The sequence below is a fragment of the Poecile atricapillus genome, chromosome 5 (assembly GCF_030490865.1).
Source record: "Poecile atricapillus isolate bPoeAtr1 chromosome 5, bPoeAtr1.hap1, whole genome shotgun sequence".
Classification (NCBI taxonomy): Eukaryota; Metazoa; Chordata; class Aves; order Passeriformes; family Paridae; genus Poecile; species Poecile atricapillus.
This window is the reverse complement of record NC_081253.1, coordinates 27,046,486-27,064,334: the sequence shown is the minus strand read 5'-3', so window position 1 is coordinate 27,064,334 and position 17,849 is coordinate 27,046,486. Positions and strand designations below refer to the sequence as shown.

Below are 17,849 nucleotides of genomic sequence, written 5' to 3'. Positions count from 1 at the left end.
ATTGTGAGCAGGATTATGTCTGTGGTTGCTGGTACACATATATTACTGCAATCTGTATTTATTTTTTATTAGTTCTGGTCTGATTGTGTCTATTATTCTTCCTAACAGACACTGGAATGAACAAATGTTGGATGAAGCATGCAGACTAGTTCTTAAAGAAATTGCTCTTCCAGGCTCAGCTGATGGTGAAAATGTAGACTATAAGAAAACTTTGATGGTCAGTTTCTTCTACAGATTTTTCCTGGAAGTATCACAGTCATTGAAGACAATGGTAAATTAGTTTATAGAATCATAAAGTCATGGAATATACTGAGTTACAAGACACCCATCAGGACCATTGAGTCCCACTCCTGGCCCTGCACAGGACACCACAGGAGCCCCACCCAAGTGCCTGATAGCATTGTGTAAATGCATTTGGAACTCAAGCTAGGGGCTGGAACCACTACTTTGGGGAGTCTGTTCCCCTCTCTGGGTGAAAAATCTCTCCCTTCCTGGCTTCATGACATTTCCTTCAATCCTACTGCTGGTCAGCAGACTGAAGAGGTGGGTTCCCTACCTTGTGAGGATGTTAAAGACCTCAGTAAGGTCTCCCTTGAGTCTCCTCCAGGCTGAGCAAACCAAGCATTACTGATGTCTGCTCTTGTGCCAGCAAATAAAAGGAGTGTTCTTGCTATATGTTAGTGCTTGCAACTTGTACAGTGTGCTAAATCATTCTCTTTGGTGTTTGGAGCTACACAAAAATCTAAGTGTTTAACTCCCAAAGAGACTGATGGAGACAGCCCATTTAACTTTTAGGTGCTCAGATATCTTTACCATGGACATTAAGCTTTAAAAGACATTTGAGTAATATTAATACAACAATACACCAGTAGCAAGCTCCTAGACCCAAAGAAAATATGCAAGAGATCTTACTCTGTCTATAGTTCAAAACACAAATAGATGAAATGGAAATAAGGACTTTGGAAAAAAACTGTAGATATTAAAACAGCCCTCCTTCTTGTATGAGCTGTTGATGGGGAGATGAGGACACTAAAATTTCACCTGCAAAGACATTCTAGGTGTAATTTACTTTTTTTTTTTTGTCTTAAATATTGTTACAGAGAAAAATATCCCTTTTACGTTTTTCTTCTGTGTCACCTTGAGGTCTTTCCTCTAAATTGCCATTACTAGGTAATTGTTTATTACCAGGAGTGATTCTGAGCCAGTTTTGATCAGATCTCAAAACAGAGGTCTTCTGTTTGTCCCTACTTTGTTGCTTACTTTAAAAAGCATATTTGTTGAATCCGATATATTTTCAAATACTATTTAGTGATGTCTAAAGCCCCTACATTGTTTTCAGATTATTTTTTTTAGAGCCTTTCTAGTTTGAGCCTGGAAAGCATTTCCTGTATGAAGATTTTGTGTTTGATTTTAGTTGTTGGCTTTTTCAATTGTAATGTACAAAATGTGAGCTTTAGTAGTAATTCACTTCCTTTTCAGGATCCTTGCCATTTTCCGGGCATACCTATGGAATATGGGAGTGTCCTACAAGATTTCAAAACCAGAATGCCCCAGAGTATCCAAATATACCAGGCAAGTGATTTCATTCTGACACTGTGTGCTTTATAAGACTAGGTAAAGTCACAGTTCAAGCCTGAGCCTTGATGTGAAGGTCAGGTACAGATTTTCCAAAGGACTGGAAGCAAGAGGCTTTTAGTGGTTAATTTTAACTGTATCTCATTTGGAGAGCCCTTGTTTTTAAAATTAGATTCTGGGGTATACTCACTTCTCCTAGACAGTTCTTTGATAAATATGCTAAGCAAACTCCATTGTCAGACTGCTTAAAATTGGTTTATTGCAGTGTGCAACCCAGTCAGAAAGAAATGAGAAGAAAGCAAAAAAATATCAAAAGCCCAGGTATGGGATATATATATACTGTAGCATAGCTATAGTGTTGTTGTCTCAGATTCTCAGGGGGCTTTTAGGTCTTACTGTAGATTTAGCAATTAAGATGGTGTGTGATGGTTGTGTGCTCTAATTAACACGAGCAGGTTGTCCTAAATCAACAGCAGAGAGCAGCAAAGAACACCTTTGGTATTTTCTGAGCTCATCGTATAAATAGTTCCTGGTGGAAACACCTATAACGATTTTTGATATTTTGGCGCCCTCAATGCACAAGTCAAAATACCAACTTTTGAAAACCTAAAGAAAAATTCAAATTAAATATAGGTAAATTTTTGTTTTACTTTTAAGTTTTGGATATTCTCTAGAGAAACACTTTAGCTTTAAATACTTTATATTTGTTCAAATTATCTTAAGTTTCCTTCAGAGTGTTTATTATAATTCTTATTAAAAATAAAGAAAAGACAACAGGCAGTAAGAGGAGCCAGGATCAAGGGGTCTGTTTCACTGTGACTTTCCCCAGTTTTTTCGCCATCATCATAAAGTAACTGAACATCAGAAATAGAAACAATTTGCTACTCAGATGAATTGGCACTGAGCAATAAGAGATTAGAAAGCCAGAAAATTTGGGGTTTTCCACTTTAAATTTCTATTTAGATTTTGTAAGGCCATATTTTTTGTCTGCACTCCTTCATTTGGATTTTGTTAAGCTTTTAAAATTAAGATTTAAAAAAAAAAAACCAAACTTATCCTGAAATCCAAATACCTTGTCATTCTGTTGTGGAAATGTTGAAGTGGTTTGGCTGAGACATCCATTTGAGAAACTTTAGGCAGTAAAGTGAAGAGTGTTTGTTCTTGGCTTTGTGCCAATAACAGACAGTGTGCCAGAAGGTGCAGGAAGGAGAAGTGTGTAGCCTGAGCACCTGTGTGCTGGAAGCTTTAGAAGTAAAAACATTTCAAGTTGTAAGCAATTAGCTAATTCTAAATGTAAAAAAGTTAGCATGAATACCAGCACAAAAATTGGAAGGGTGTGCTGGAAGTTGGCAACATTAGTTGATGTGGCAGATTTAACAGGAAACACTGAATTAATTTTCAGAAAATCTTAGCAAAGTAAGATTATTAAGACACTAAATTCATACACAGGTGCAAGGAAATAATTGGGAAGAAAATATTTAGGCAGTATTTTGTCACTGACTTACTCTTACAGTGAGGAAGACAAATCCTAGAAATCATTGCAAATAGCTCACAATACACCACCTGATACTGATAACATTCAGAGCAGAATCTTGTAAAAATAATTCAGAAAATTATCAAAGCTTCATGACGCCATTCAGTAACGGAGGAAAATGTCCTTCTGAAAAAGTGCTGGTTTGTCACTTTGATGTAAATAATTAAGGAAGAGAAATCTAACAAACCTGTGTGGTGCTCTCGGAAGGGTCCTTAAGAGAAGGAAGGAGGAGAAAGAAATCCCCAGGAGCAGCAGTCACCTCCTGCAGCCACATCTCTTTCAATGTTGAACCAGATGATAGTATGAGCAGTTGTTCATTAATGTAATTTTCTGAGTAACAAGACTGTTCTTTTTTTAACTGGGGGTGCTGGGTGTGTGTTTCTGACTGTACAGGACGTAGGGCTGAGCCAGTCTCCCCAGGACCCTGTAGGACGGCCCATTATGCACCAGTCTGGGATAAAGCATGCCACTGGTGAAGCAGTCTACATTGATGACCTTCCTTCTGTGGATGGGGAGCTTTTCCTGGCTGCTGTCACTAGTTCCAGAGCTCATGCTAAGATTGTGTAAGTGTTCAATGTGGACCTGAAGAAAGTGTCATCATGAATTACTGCCTGAGATTTTTAGAGAGGCTAATGAGTTACTCATGGACAGAACTGCATGCTTGATACCTGCAGGCAAATCCATGCTGGAAGCAGTATCATTGCACTAGTTTAGGGTTTGTTAGTATTTAAGTGTCTCACCCCATTTTACTGTACTAGTAAGGATGAGCTGTTTCTGGTCCATAAACCAGCCCAGAGCTAGCCTAGCTACCTCCACAAACTGTTCAGCTGTGCAGTGCAAGCAGACTTCGAGATTCAGTTTTACCAACACTACTTTGAAACCTCATCTCTATGATGAAAGAAAAAAATTGTTCAAAATGCAGGAAATAATGTGGCAACATTGCAGCAACAAGATGGCAAAGCTCAAATGAGGCTTATAGGAGAAAGAGTGGAGAAGAGGATTTTATTTTGTAAGAAAACTGTTTTCATGTATGCTTTTATGCTGCCAGGATACACCTATTCTAGCAATTTGTTCAACATTTAGGCACCAAGACATATTCAAGTGATCTAGTCAGGATTGTCATAACATATAGGACTAGGGCTTCTAGCTAGAAATATGACAGGAGTCCTTGTCATATCTCCTGACTTATTCTTAGGTCAGTGCTGGGTTTGGCAGCCCTCTTTGGCCCATCACAGAGGTGACATTACCCCCATCTCTGTGAGTCAATAGGATATAGTCAGTCTCCTTTGTCTCCTGATCTGGGTGTCCAGAGAAGATGCTTGTAGTGTGCTGGGATCTGATGACCTACTGAATTAGATGCTATCAAAATACATTATCCTTATAAACCTTCTGCTGTTCCTTCTGATCCTTCTACACCTCAACATTTCCATTTCTTCTGCATTTATACTCTTCTTGTCATTTCTTTTATATCTCTCTACGTGAATCCTCCATCTGAGGCATGAGTATTTGTATCTTGCAATACATGTGTAGGCTGCTAGGTCTTCGAAAGTTGCAGTTGTAACATCAGAATTGTGTGGTGATTTTTATTAAAACAATGCAGTTCAGGCAATCTAATGAGCCAATGATTTCCCTGTTGTATCTAAATTATCTCCTAAAAATGAAGCAGGTTAGTAGAATCTTAAATTGTCTTTTATCTGTACTTCTCCACATACCTGAAAGAAAGACAGAAAGAAAAGGCGTATGTGAGCCTATGAGCAGACCTTGGTAGTACAAGAAATATACCTCTGTATTGTGTTCCCTTCCTCTGTGAACAGTTTGTAAAATTAATGAATTGCACTTGTCTCTTCCCATATCCCAATCAGATCTATAGATACCTCAGAGGCCCTAAAAGGAGCAGGTGTGTTTGATGTCATAACAGTTCGTGATGTGCCAGCTGCAAATGAATTTTATTTTTTTGATGATCCAGAGATTATATTTGCAAGAAATGAGGTATAACTACAATTTTTTGCAACTGATTTTCTTAATTTTAACTGTTTTTTCTCCAGCCTTTTATCCTCCCACTATCCATTTGTGAATACTGTATTTTCCTTGATTCTGTAGTTATAGTGGCATTTTTAAAATTTGTTAGTTTCATGGATGATGTAAAAATACAAAAGTTCTAAGTGAAAGAAAACTTCTGAACAGGAAACATAAGTGGTGGTTACATAAAATAAGAATATCAATAGCACATATGGGAATTGTTTGAATTCACTGCTCCATCACGTGATGTGTATTTTACAGGTGATTTGTGTGGGTCAGATTGTCTGTGCTGTGGTTGCAGATTCAAATGTTCATGCCAAACAAGCAGCTGCAAAAGTGAAGATAGAGTATGAAATGCTGGAACCAGTAATTTTAACAATTGAGGTACTAATAATTTCTTCTGCTTTTTTATTTTTTTACCTATTTAATTAATGGAAGCAGTAGTTAATACACTTTAGTTGCTTTTTAAATTTAATTTTTAAGGAAACAAGATGAATTTAAACATCCAATTAACCAGTCTGAGTATCTCCCTATAAATAAATTTTAACCTTTTGTCTAATTTTGACCACTTGTGATAGGCAAAGTTTCAAAAGTATGAAGTCTTCACAAGTTTTGCAATCAGAAAAATTAGAATGCAAAAAAAAACCAACATAAAAAAACACAAAAAAAACCCAAAAAACCTCTTCTAATGCTCCTAGTGAGGAAAAGACAATGAGCATGCTGGTTTCTAATTTTTTGGTAGCTACCACCTGGTCAGTCAGCATATGTATAGTGGCTATCAGTCAGCTCCTGATTAGCATTTTTATCTGTTGTCTAGCTTGAAAGCTAGGCTGGAGACATAGGAATTGTTGGGGGAATATGAAGGAAAGTTGTTAGGCATGTACAGCATTTTAGAAGTTTAATGTGGAAGTCACATATGGATTGCCCTGGATTAAAGAGAGTAGAAGTACTGGTAATCACTTTACAACTTGTTTTAATAATGTCGGTCTGGTCTGTCTGATAGAAAAATAGATAAAGGCTGACAAATTTTGTTAACGTTTCATTAGAATTGAAACTTCAATGAAATCTTATTACAAATAAAGCAAATGCTGATGTATAAATAGATCCCACCTTTACTTACTTGTGATTTCTTCCCCTCCTACTGGCATCACTCTTTGGATGATGTGGTTGCATTCTTACTCTGTGGTGTCTTGGTCACTTTCTCAGTGTATGACAGGGAAGAGCAGGTTGAATAAACTGAATGCATTTCCTTCAGAAACTGCTGTCATCAGTAACACAAGATGCATCAGGAAAGAACTGCTGGTATTGAATAAACAAACTCAATAATAACAGACAGTAAAGTGATGAAATACAGTTGTTCATTGACTTTGGTAGCTGGTGGTTCCAATCTCTGAATATAATGGTGTTAGTCCTGAGACTAAAATGCTGCAATAAGCTGGGAATCTTAAAAATACTTAAAACCCCCTATTTCTCTTTTTCTCCATTGCAGGAAGCTATAAAACACAACTCGTTCTTTGAGCCAAAAAGAAAATTAGAACAAGGAAATGTTGATGAGGCATTTGAAACTGTAGATAATATAATTGAAGGTAAACTGTAGAATATATTTGCTGAGGAATTTTTGGTTGTCGGTATTTGTCTGTGTGCTCTTCAAGTCCCAATTGTACCTTTTTTCTATAGGTAAAGTCATTAGGCCTTTAGGAGAGAACTCTTGGGCACTTGGAAGACAATGTGACTAAACCTAGTGTATTGTTGTTCTGCTACTACATTCAAGCTTTCTGCATCATCTGTTCTTGAAAATGTTACAGAATAATGAGGTTGGAAAGGAGTCTTTTAGTCCAACCTCCTACTTAAAGCAGGTCTGGTTAGAACAGGTTGTTAAGGGTCATGTCCAGTATCTCCAAATATGGGGATTATGCAACATTTGTAGGCATCCAGTGTTCCATTGTTTTCATACTGATTTTGATTTTTCTTATATCTAGCTGGGATTTCTTGTGTTCTTTGCCTCTTATCCTTCCATTGGACATCTCTGAGAACAGTCAGGCTTGCTCTTGTCTACACCATTAAGTAGCTGTAGACAGCAATAAGATATCTTCTTAAACCTTTTCTTCTTATGGATGAATAATCCAATTCTCTCAACCTCTTCTCATATATCCTGTGGTTCAGCCCCCTGATGATCTTGGTGGCCCTCTTCTTGACCTGCTCCAGTATGTGCATGCTATGTTTAACTTATTTATGCTTTATTTATTGTTGTCACCACTTGTGGGCAATAGTGTTCTGATCTTAATTCAGTTCTGGTGATGCTACTGGAACAAGACCAATTTAATCTTACAAGGATTTGAATTTGTGTTTTTATTCTAGATGTTGCTCTTTCACACAAAAAGTATCAGAGGATTTGACACCAATTGCCATAATTTACATGATGGTGGGCTGTTAGTTCTTCTCTGGTTCATTTCTTCTGTCCATTTCCTTCAGTTAAAATAGTGTTTTTCTCATTGGATCAGGGGAGATTTGCATTGGGGGACAGAAACACTTTTACATGGAGACTCAGAGTATGCTTGCTGTTCCAAAGGGAGAGGATGAAGAAATGGATTTGTATGTGTCAACCCAGCATCCAGCAATTATTCAGGTAATGCAGAGCATTCTCAGAGGAAGTGCTTGGACTTGTGACAATAGAGCTTTCAAAGTTTGGCTTACAAATCTGTAAGCACGAACAGAAGCCATAGAAACATGAAATTGCTCATCTGGATTGTCCAATGACAGCTGCTTTGTAGTCCTGCTGTATTCTGATAAACACTGAGCACTACACTGTCAGGATAAGTCTCTCCTTTCCCTTTGAACAAAGTACTTCATACTCCACTACTGTAAGCATGAAAAACTCCCCATGGAGTGTTGAGGCTCCTCCATCTGTCCTATTTTTCCACTGGAATAAGGAGCAATCAGTTCCCTACAGAGTCAGAACCTACTGAGGTTCAAGTCTAAAAGCTGTAGGGGAGACTGCTACTCCATGCAGCAGTCTCATAATCACAGATTGGTTTGGCTTTCAAGGAACCTTTACAGACTATTTAATTCAACACCCCTGCCACAGACAGGGATGTCTTTGCACCAAATTTCTCAAAGTCCCATCCAGCGTGCCCTTGAACACTCCCAGTGATGGGGTGTTCACAAGTTCTCCGAGCAGCCTGTTCCTGTGCTTCACCGCACTCATTGTAAAAGATTTCTTCCTCTTGTCCAGTCTAAACCTGGCCTCTTTTACTTTAAAACCGTAGCCCTTTGTCCTGTCAATACAAGCTTTGTTAAAAAATCTTGCCCTATTTCTTGTAAACCCCTTTTATAGTTTGAAAGGCCCCAGTAAAGTCTCCCTGGAGCTGTTTTCTCCTGGGTGAGCAACTCTAAGTGTCTCAGACTTCATAGTAGAGGTGCTCTAGCACTCTAAACATTGCCATGATGGTAAATGAAAACACAAAAATGCCATAGCTTGTGGCCTGCATAGCAATAGCCATAGTGCATGAAATTGATGGTATTTCAGCTCAACACTGGCCTTTTTTGTGTTCAAATCCCAGTTCAGCTCCTTTTATAATTGCCATTATTATTATTATATTGCCATTAGCCAGGTGGTATGAAGAACTTTGTGTTTGAGAAAGTAATTTCAAGCAAAACATTCCTGACACTAGCACAGGCTTAGATTAAGACACAGATATTTTTATTACTAAGATAATACCTTTTATTTTAATTTAAAATAAAACTAATAGATACTGTATACTAATCCATTTTTATTATACCTGAAGCTTCTTACTCTTTAGATAATGTAATTCAAGGGTATTATTATTCATATCAGCCAATGGCCTTTTCATAGTCTGCAGGGTAAAGATTTGAAATGTGAGCGCTGTTGAGAGTTTGTTGTTATTATTTCTTTGCTTTTTAACCTAGGGTAAAGGAAAAGTTATAGTCATCTGGTAGAAGAATAGAAACATCTATGGAACCCTTTCCTAAAAAAGGTTTCTATTTCAGAACCTAGGTTTTAAGCTTGGTTTGAGTTGGTGTAAAATATTAAAACTTGTTTTACAGGAGATGGTAGCTGCAAGTTTAGGTGTTCCAGCCAACAGGATCATGTGCCATGTTAAACGAGTTGGTGGAGCTTTTGGTGGGAAAATCCTTAGAACTGGCTTGCTGGCATCAGTTGCTGCTGTGGCAGCAAACAAGTAAGTGCAGTATGTGCGTGTTGGAATATGAAAAAAAAAATGAAGCAAACAAGTGTTCCATTTTGGCTAAAATGTTTTGTCCTTTTCCAAAGCTGATGGTAAAAAAGTTATACAATCCTGATTTCACATTTTACAAGACTGGTGCATTTCTTTGGTTTTTTTCATTGGACTATTTATGTTAAGCAGCTCTAGCCTCAACTAAATTAATGGGCTGCGAGAAGCTGGTATTAGTATTAGCTAGCAGTACTCAAAAGGACCAGTTCCTAACTACTGAGACTTTGTACATACATGACATTAACCCTCCAGTTGTGAACTTCACTGACACAGCAGAATGCAGAAGGAAGAGTTCATGAGTGGAGCTGCTTTTAAGAAAAAGCAGCTCTAGTTCAGTCCTCAACATCTTTCAGTCAAAATTAGCTTAAATCTATGAGGTGTTATGCCTTTTCTAATACTGCTTGAATTAGTTTAAGAACATTAACACATAAGCTCCATCCCCCATCTTCCAAATTTGGCAGGGCAATATTGGCAATTAGCTGTCAGGGCATACTGAACTCCTTTATTAATGTAACCTATTTGCTGCAGAATTCACATCAGGCTACATCCTGTATCTAGCCTGATCTTGTCATCTGAGGGGTTGCTCAATAGGTTGATGTTACTTTTACTGTCATTGGTATAAATTTTGCTCTTGATTATTTTTGGCCACATTATGTGTTTTTTATTAATAGGTCATGCTAATTTTTTTTTTTAATGCTTTAAACTTTTTATTCTTAGGACCTTATTTTGCACCTTCTGTCCATTTTTCTAAACTAATTATTTTAAATGGTATATGCATTTCTAGATTAATTTTCATATTTTTATTGTTAATTGTATTTTGGTTTCATTCCAAGACACTCCATTTCAATTTGATTCTGAATAGCTAATAGGTGACAAACACTTAATACTGAGATAGTTTCTTCAGGAGTAGTTTGCACTGAGTTATCTTGTTGGTTTTCAAGAGATGAAATGAAAATTCTGACATGATTGTTAATGTGAGAAATATGAACTCTGGACCTAGTGTTAAGCATATGTTCAGACTTATTAAAGTTAAGTTTAATCTAAATGCATGTTTATATGCAGATCTAGGTACATGATGAGTAGCCATGGCCATCTTATAAATAACATTCTTTATTTTAATTGCAATTTGACTTTTCTTTTTTGGATTTAGAACCAGCAGAGCAGTTCGTCTTATTCTGAGCCGAGAGGATGATATGGTAATCACTGGTGGCCGACATCCTTTCATTGCTAAATATAAAGTGAGTGCCACAAGAATCCAGTGGAAAATATCCCACCTATATTCTGTGAATAAGTATTTCAGTGTTAATGTTACATGGTATTTCAGTGTAATGTCTTCTATTAATGGAGATTGGTATAACCAATTCAATATTAAAACAAAACTACAAGCCAGGAACCCAAGAGATAAAGTTGCTGTACAGCCCCTTTTTTCTGCTTCTACCTCTTCTCTTCAGGGTTTTATTATTTTTCTAGTTCCTTCACAGTCTTTATCCTTTTATAGCTCTTTCTGTCTTTCTTTCTGGGATCAGAAAGCTAACCTATGGCAGACTTCTGCAGAACTTTATTTTAAACTCTCAGTGTGGTTAGATTCACACAAAGAAGCAGCTAATTTTTCATAGTGTCATGTAGAAAACTCACACTGTGGAGGAAATTAATCTCGTCCCTGCCCATGTATTGTCGTCAGTCATAATTATTCATTGGGATAATTTCTGCCTTCTTTTCCTTCTCTACTTGTCATATAAATTACTTATGCCAGCCACCATAATGGGGTTTAAGTCCAAGTTTCTGCTGAATCAATAAGATGAAAGATTTCTCTTAAAAAGTACCTTTAGTTAATAGCACTACAGCTCAAGCTGAATGCCTTCAAAGAGAAATCCTCAACAATGGGATCATACCTGGGCGATTATAGCCTTACAGCCTAAGATCCCCATCCCTCACGTAACAGTACAAACCAATAGTAATATTAAGGGTCTGGAGTCTTCACATTCTTCTTGGGTTTCTTTCATTGTCTGTAGCTGGGCCATTTATTTTCTTGTATCTAAGTGTGCAGCCTCTGCTAGAGATTGTAGCTTCCTTATCTTTCTGCTTGAACTGACTCTGAGGTCTTCTTTTACTTGACTGTGTAACAGTTCAACATACCTAGGTGAAAATTCACTGCTTGCAACCTCAGGCTGCTGAAAATTTAGCTGCTAATACTAAGGAAGTTGAATGGCGTTCGACATAGGTAAAGTAAGAGAGGTTTTATAAGATGCATCCCTAAAGCTGAAAATGAGCTGTAGCTCATGTAGAGAATTCAGGAACTCTTAGCAGAAACAGGTGAAAAGAGAGATGTGAGATAAAGATAACATTTCTTCATTAATAAGCATTAATGTCATACTCCATCTGCCAGACACTGTTCCTACCACTAAAGTGGGATTTAATTTCATCTACAGTAAACACGCCTAGGTGACACTCTTGTCAGCCAGCTCAGGCAATAGAGAGGAAGCCACTGCTTCTGCCTTTCTCAATGATCTTATGTTGCTTGTTCTATGCTGTACCTATACAGATCAGATACCAGGAGGGAAAGCCTATATCTTAGAAACATGGTTTCTTTCCCTTTTGCCCTTCTACAGTTTCAGAATGCTGCCCAGAAATTAATAGTGCCATACGACCCTGAATGTGTGGCTTATGTTAATTTTCAAAATATACAAGTGCTTCAGAAACAAATGAATACTGAATTCTAAATAATGTACTGTTGATCCTTCTAGGTTGGCTTCATGAATGATGGTAGAATCACAGCTGTGGATGCCAAATATTATGTTAATGGAGGATGTACCCCTGATGAATCTGTCCTGGTAAGGATTTTGTACTGACAAACCTTACAACACAGAGGAATCATTAGCTGGAAAATTATGAAGCCAAATTCCCTTGCCCATGTATTATTAATCATATTGACTTTTGATATAGGGATTGTGGGTGGTTGGAAGAATCTACTCTGAGCAGGTTAACATTTCCTTACTAAATTTAGTGAAGCATCTTACTACTTTCTTATATTGCCCTACACATTGACTTCATGAATGTTTTCTCAGGCTTATTTTTCTGTTATGAACATCTCATCTAACGATGTGTTCCTTTTAAAACATGTAGTACCTGCATTTGTCACTGCCTAAAGCTTTATATCTTCAGGGCTGGAAATACCTTTCTTGGCCTTCAGAAAATTCATAGTGATAGTTATCCTATTGCTATTGATATACATTTCTGTACTGGGTCAGCATTTGTTGTGCTATATACCTCAGTTCCTCACTTACGGGTCTGCAAAGTATAAAATGTTTCTTGCTTTGATATCATCACTAGGTATTTGTGTTTGTACAGGCTATTCTAGCTGTAACTGAAGTGTTGAAATGTTTGCTGTACTACTCCTCATCTCCTTGTTATTGCCCCACCTATGAGTATTTTCTGCATCTTGAAATCTGTCAGTGTAACTGCCCATGGTATTGCTGCCTAGCTTATCTATGAAAAATAGCCTAGGGTAGAAGAAAATCCATTATTAGAAGCATTTACATTAATGCAGATCGTGTCAGAACTGTCTTAAGATGAAGTCACACAATGATACAGTGAAGCTACTGGACCTAGCAAGAATAACTGAGGCTTAAATTTGTCATTCTGAGAAAGCTACTTAACATTGAAGAGAGACAGTGACCTCTTCATCAGGCATCAAACAATTTTTAACTTTATTTTTTTATACTGACTCCTAGAGCCTAATTTGAACTCTCTAGTACAGGATTTTCCTCTTCATGTGGTTTTGTGTTTGTCATGTAAAACCTCTAAATGAAAGCCTTAAGAACAAGAAGACACTGTAGATTGCATTACATATGCTTTCTGGTGGAACTAAACCTTAAATGTGGATTTCCATAGGATGTGATAGTTCAGAATGCTTTCATCAGTTCCTTTCATAGCTACTCTTGCTTTTTAAATCCAGTCTGCCTATTTTTAGTTTGTGTGGCTTTTGATGTTGAAGTAAAATCAATCAAAAAATGATCTGTTACATCCTTAACTACTGATAACATTCAAGTACAAGTAACATCACCTGTGTTCCATGTAAAAAAAAAAACCCTGAAAATTAATATATTGCATGAAAAATGTATTAATGAAGTCTGTATGTGTGCATGAGTACTCTTACTACCAGTGATTGCCAGAAACTCAATTTTAAAGCAAAGTGTCTCAAGTTAAGGTCTTTTATACAAGAGCTGAGGAAGATATAAATGTAAATTTGAAAGAAGCACTGTTCTGACATTAAAATATATCTGTTTGTCCCCTACCTCAGGTAGCAGAAGTATCTTTATTAAAAATGGACAATGCATACAAGATTCCCAACTTGAGATGCTGGGCATATGTCTGCAAAACAAACTTGCCATCAAATACAGCCTTCCGAGGCTTTGGCTTTCCTCAATCAGGACTGGTGACAGAAACTTGGATAACAGATGTTGCAGATAAAACTGGTTTATCACCAGAAAAGGTGACTAAATAAAGGCATCTTCTCTCCTGAAATGAAGTCTGTGGAACTGGAAAGTTAAAAACCTTTAGATTAGTTTAATTGTTTGAACAAGTCTTTTCTAAGTCAAACATAATTTGTGCTGAAATTAATATTTTTTTAAATCGGTGTCTGGTTGTTGAATGAATAGCATGGTCTTACAAAATGGTAATTGTTCAAAAAACACAGTTATCTTCTTCTTGTCTGTTAGTCCCCCCAGATGGTCAGTCGGACTAACAGGATTTTGTGACAGCTGTAATTTCATTTTTTCAGATTAGGGAAATAAATATGTATAAGAAGAACGAGCAGACACACTTCAAACAAAAACTTGATCCACAGAATTTAATACGATGTTGGAACGAATGTATGGAGAAATCGGCATACTACAGTAGGAGAACAGCTATCAATGAATTTAACAAACAAAATTACTGGAAGAAAAGAGGGATTGCCATTGTACCAATGAAATTTCCATTTGGAGTAAGCACACCTTACCTTTCTCAGGTGAGTTTCCATTAAGAGCAAGTGAGCTCAGCATTTATCCATAGACGATTACCATCACTTTATCTTAGGATATGAAAGAAATATGGTTTTTTTTCTTGGAAAATTATCATCTTCCTGATGACTGTTCCCTGAAGAGGCTGTAGTAGCCCGTAGCTCTTTTCAAGCTGAGATCAAAGCTGTTTGGTTTTCAGGACTCAGGCAGTTTGGACCCTGCCTGCTTAAAGGTTGGTCCCATCTGCTGTGGTGCAATGTTGGAATAGGTGAGTTGAACACACTTAGAGAAAGTTTTTGAAGACTGATAGCAAAATGTTCATTGAATAAGTTGTTCACTCCAGAAATAGTTCTGAATCTCCTCTTTCTGCCCATGGAAGTACTATGGGATGCTGCTCTTACAGACTTTAATCCTCTGATGCCATCAAAGGCTAAGGTTAAGGATGCAAAAAAGGACAGTAGTATTTTTGGTCCTTGCATTTTTTTTTAATGTAGGCATCCAGTGCTTCTGAAACAGACAACATTCTATCAGTTGAAAATTAATTAATTGACTGACTTATGTCATATCAAACTGGCTGCCTCTGTTCAATATTAAAGTCACAGGGTCTTTGTAGTCTACCGTGCTACTTCTAGCTGAGTCTAGGAAGAAAATGTCATTCAGAAATTCAACTTATACCATTTAAAAACCTCCAGGCTCTCACATGTCAATGAGAAAATGGAACTTGTAGCAAACTGAACTTAGACCCCCTCCCCTTAGTGAGGGGTTTCTTCCAGCTTCTTTTGGAACCACTGAGATGCTCTTGCCAGGTATAGGTTTGTTTCAGGATCTACTAACAGAAAAAGCAGACCACCAAGGATTTGTGTCTTTTTCTTTTGAAGTTCATTACAGAGAAAAAACAGAGTAGACTTTCAAATTTTGCCTTCTATTCAAAAGCACTAAACAGGTAACTGAAATACACTCAAACACTTAGTCTTTTTTTTTTTTTTTTATTCAATTCATCACCACATACAACAGATTGCTCACTAGTCTGATCTCGATTTCGTTTTTCTTTTTTAGGCTGCTGCACTGGTTCATATTTATACTGATGGGTCTGTGCTTCTGACACATGGTGGAATTGAAATGGGGCAGGGTATTCATACAAAAATGATCCAGGTAACAAAACATCTAAATAAATACTGCCGTGTGCTTTATCTGTCATGCATATAAACAGTGCGAAGGTTTTCTTTTTGGTTAGTGCACCAGCAGGACAGTTTCTTTATCAGCATATCCACTACTTCTTTGCATTGACAGAGATAGAAAGCAAAGGTACCTTCATTAATTCATAGAGGCAGAAGGAAAGGAAAAATAGACTGGTTTTAGTTCTTCCAATAGCATAGGAAGAGGCTTATTAGAACTAAGAGTTTTGGGGGCTGATCCTACAAAGCCCATAGTGAAAAAGTCAGAGATTATTCAGATCGGTATAGTAATGATGATAACATTATGATCCTATTTGGTTAATGGATAATTCTGAGACAGATCTGTAAAAATATTTATTGAGTTAATGAAAGTTTGGGATCTGGGCTTGCATAATTTGCTGTAAGTCTTACAAGGTATAAGCAGAAAAATCAGGAATGAGTGTTGGACTTCAGAGTCTCAATCCAGAGTTTGAGTACAGCTAGAACATGGTCCTTTTCTGTTTCTTAGTACTACCAAATTGAACAGAATGATTTCAGCTGGAGATTGGAAGAGAACTTGCTGAATTCTTTATTTTTCCTGCTATCACTGACTTCTAGCAAATACTGGGGAATTGTTGGAGTGTTCAGATTTTTTCTAAAACTAAGAATATGTTGTTCTTCCTGGAACAGGTTGCTAGTCGGGAATTGAACATCCCCATGTCATGTATTCACTTCTGTGAAACGAGCACAACAACTGTTCCCAATGCATGTGCCTCAATAGCATCTGCAGGGACAGATGTCAATGGCATGGCTGTGAAGGTAAAGAATTTAGTTGAAAAAAATACCCTATCCCTTAAGGTGTGTGTTTACCAAACTTTAGGCCCTAGTGATCCCATAAAAATCGAGTTTGGGATTACCAATAATACTGCTGGAGATGGCCAAGAAGAAACATGACTTGACAGTTTCTCAGTAATGGTGCTTATGAGTTTTCAGAATATGATCTGTACTTTCCCAAAAAGGCTTATACTTGACAAAATCTGTTTGTAACTAGTCCCATACAAATCTTGCACCCTGATCGTGCACCCTGATTCATACAGATCCCAGCTCTTGTAACTTAACCATTAGAAATTTTATGTCTAGGTAGTTAATATGACAGTTCCTGCAATACCTTTTCAAACTAAGGTGACAGTAAATCATAGATTAATTACATAGTAACTAGAACATAACTTGAATAGTACCAAATATATCTGTGTTAATTTTGTTACATATTGTCCTGATTCTCACCAGGATGCTTGCCAAACTCTTCTGGAACGCCTGCAGCCCATCATCAAGAAGAACCCAACAGGGACCTGGAATGATTGGGTAAGACCTGTGAATCCTACTGAATGTGTTTGAGTGCTGGCAAAAACTGTGATATGTATACTCTAGTCTATAAATCTGCTCAGCCTAATAATCCTCAAGTTTAAAACTGTAGAAACAGGCTATTTCACAAAAAGGTGAAAGTCAAGAGAAGGTTCTTGCCTAGGCACAAATGATAATGTGGAAGTTGTCAATTAGACTTATTGCTAGTACAGTATTTAAATATTGGCAGTGCAATATCTATCATCTGTTACAATGGATTACAGTAAAATCAGATTATGGTCCCTCCTGTTGAGTCAAGAGCATCAGTGAGATCCCCTGTCTTTCTAAACTTTCCAGAGGAGTCTAGGTGCAGCCAGGCCTGCTTAGTCTCACATTTGGTCCACAGCCTATGCCTAAAAGGGTTACAATATGTTGTGCTGTAACCTCAGCCAGCCACCAAGCGCCACACAACTGCTCACTCATTCCCTCACTAGTGGAATCAGGGAGTCAGAGGAGTGAAAGCTAGAAAACTTGTGAGTTGAATTAAACACAGTTTAATGGCTAAAGCAAAAGCCATACACACAAACAAAGCAAAGCAAATAATTCTTTCATTCTTTTCCATGGGCAGGCAGGTGCTCAGCCATCTCCAGAGGGCAGGGTGCCATCACACATAATGGTTGCTTGGGAAGACAAACTTCTTCAAATGTCAGCACTTCAAATGTCACCCTGTTCGTCTTCCTTCCCCCCACTTTATATACTGAGCATGATTCCATATGGTCTGGAATATCCCCTCAGTCAGTTACCTCAGCTTCTGATGCACCTCCAGCCTCCTCACCAGTGGGGCAATCCAAAAAGCAGAAAAGGCCTTGGCTTTTCTGTGTAAGCCCTGCTTAGGAATAACAATAAAACACAGATCTGAAACACCTAATCTCCTCTAATTGGTATACAATTACTTTGGATCATTCAGACACAC

General features: G+C 37.4%; 1 protein-coding gene across 7 annotated transcripts in view; it reads left to right on the top strand.

The window, feature by feature from the left end:
* Window positions 1-17,849, top strand: part of AOX1 (aldehyde oxidase 1) — a 45,572-nt gene that overhangs the window by 13,711 nt on the left and 14,012 nt on the right. For all 7 annotated transcript variants that reach the window (XM_058840133.1, XM_058840136.1, XM_058840135.1 and 4 more), the window contains 15 exons: window positions 109-271; window positions 1,480-1,572; window positions 3,503-3,672; window positions 4,972-5,098; window positions 5,390-5,512; window positions 6,618-6,714; window positions 7,630-7,754; window positions 9,194-9,327; window positions 10,532-10,619; window positions 12,126-12,212; window positions 13,682-13,873; window positions 14,162-14,389; window positions 15,438-15,533; window positions 16,226-16,354; window positions 16,823-16,897. In XM_058840133.1, the coding sequence (XP_058696116.1) occupies window positions 109-271; window positions 1,480-1,572; window positions 3,503-3,672; window positions 4,972-5,098; window positions 5,390-5,512; window positions 6,618-6,714; window positions 7,630-7,754; window positions 9,194-9,327; window positions 10,532-10,619; window positions 12,126-12,212; window positions 13,682-13,873; window positions 14,162-14,389; window positions 15,438-15,533; window positions 16,226-16,354; window positions 16,823-16,897 (1,927 nt within the window). The remainder of the gene's footprint in view (window positions 1-108; window positions 272-1,479; window positions 1,573-3,502; window positions 3,673-4,971; window positions 5,099-5,389; window positions 5,513-6,617; window positions 6,715-7,629; window positions 7,755-9,193; window positions 9,328-10,531; window positions 10,620-12,125; window positions 12,213-13,681; window positions 13,874-14,161; window positions 14,390-15,437; window positions 15,534-16,225; window positions 16,355-16,822; window positions 16,898-17,849) is intronic.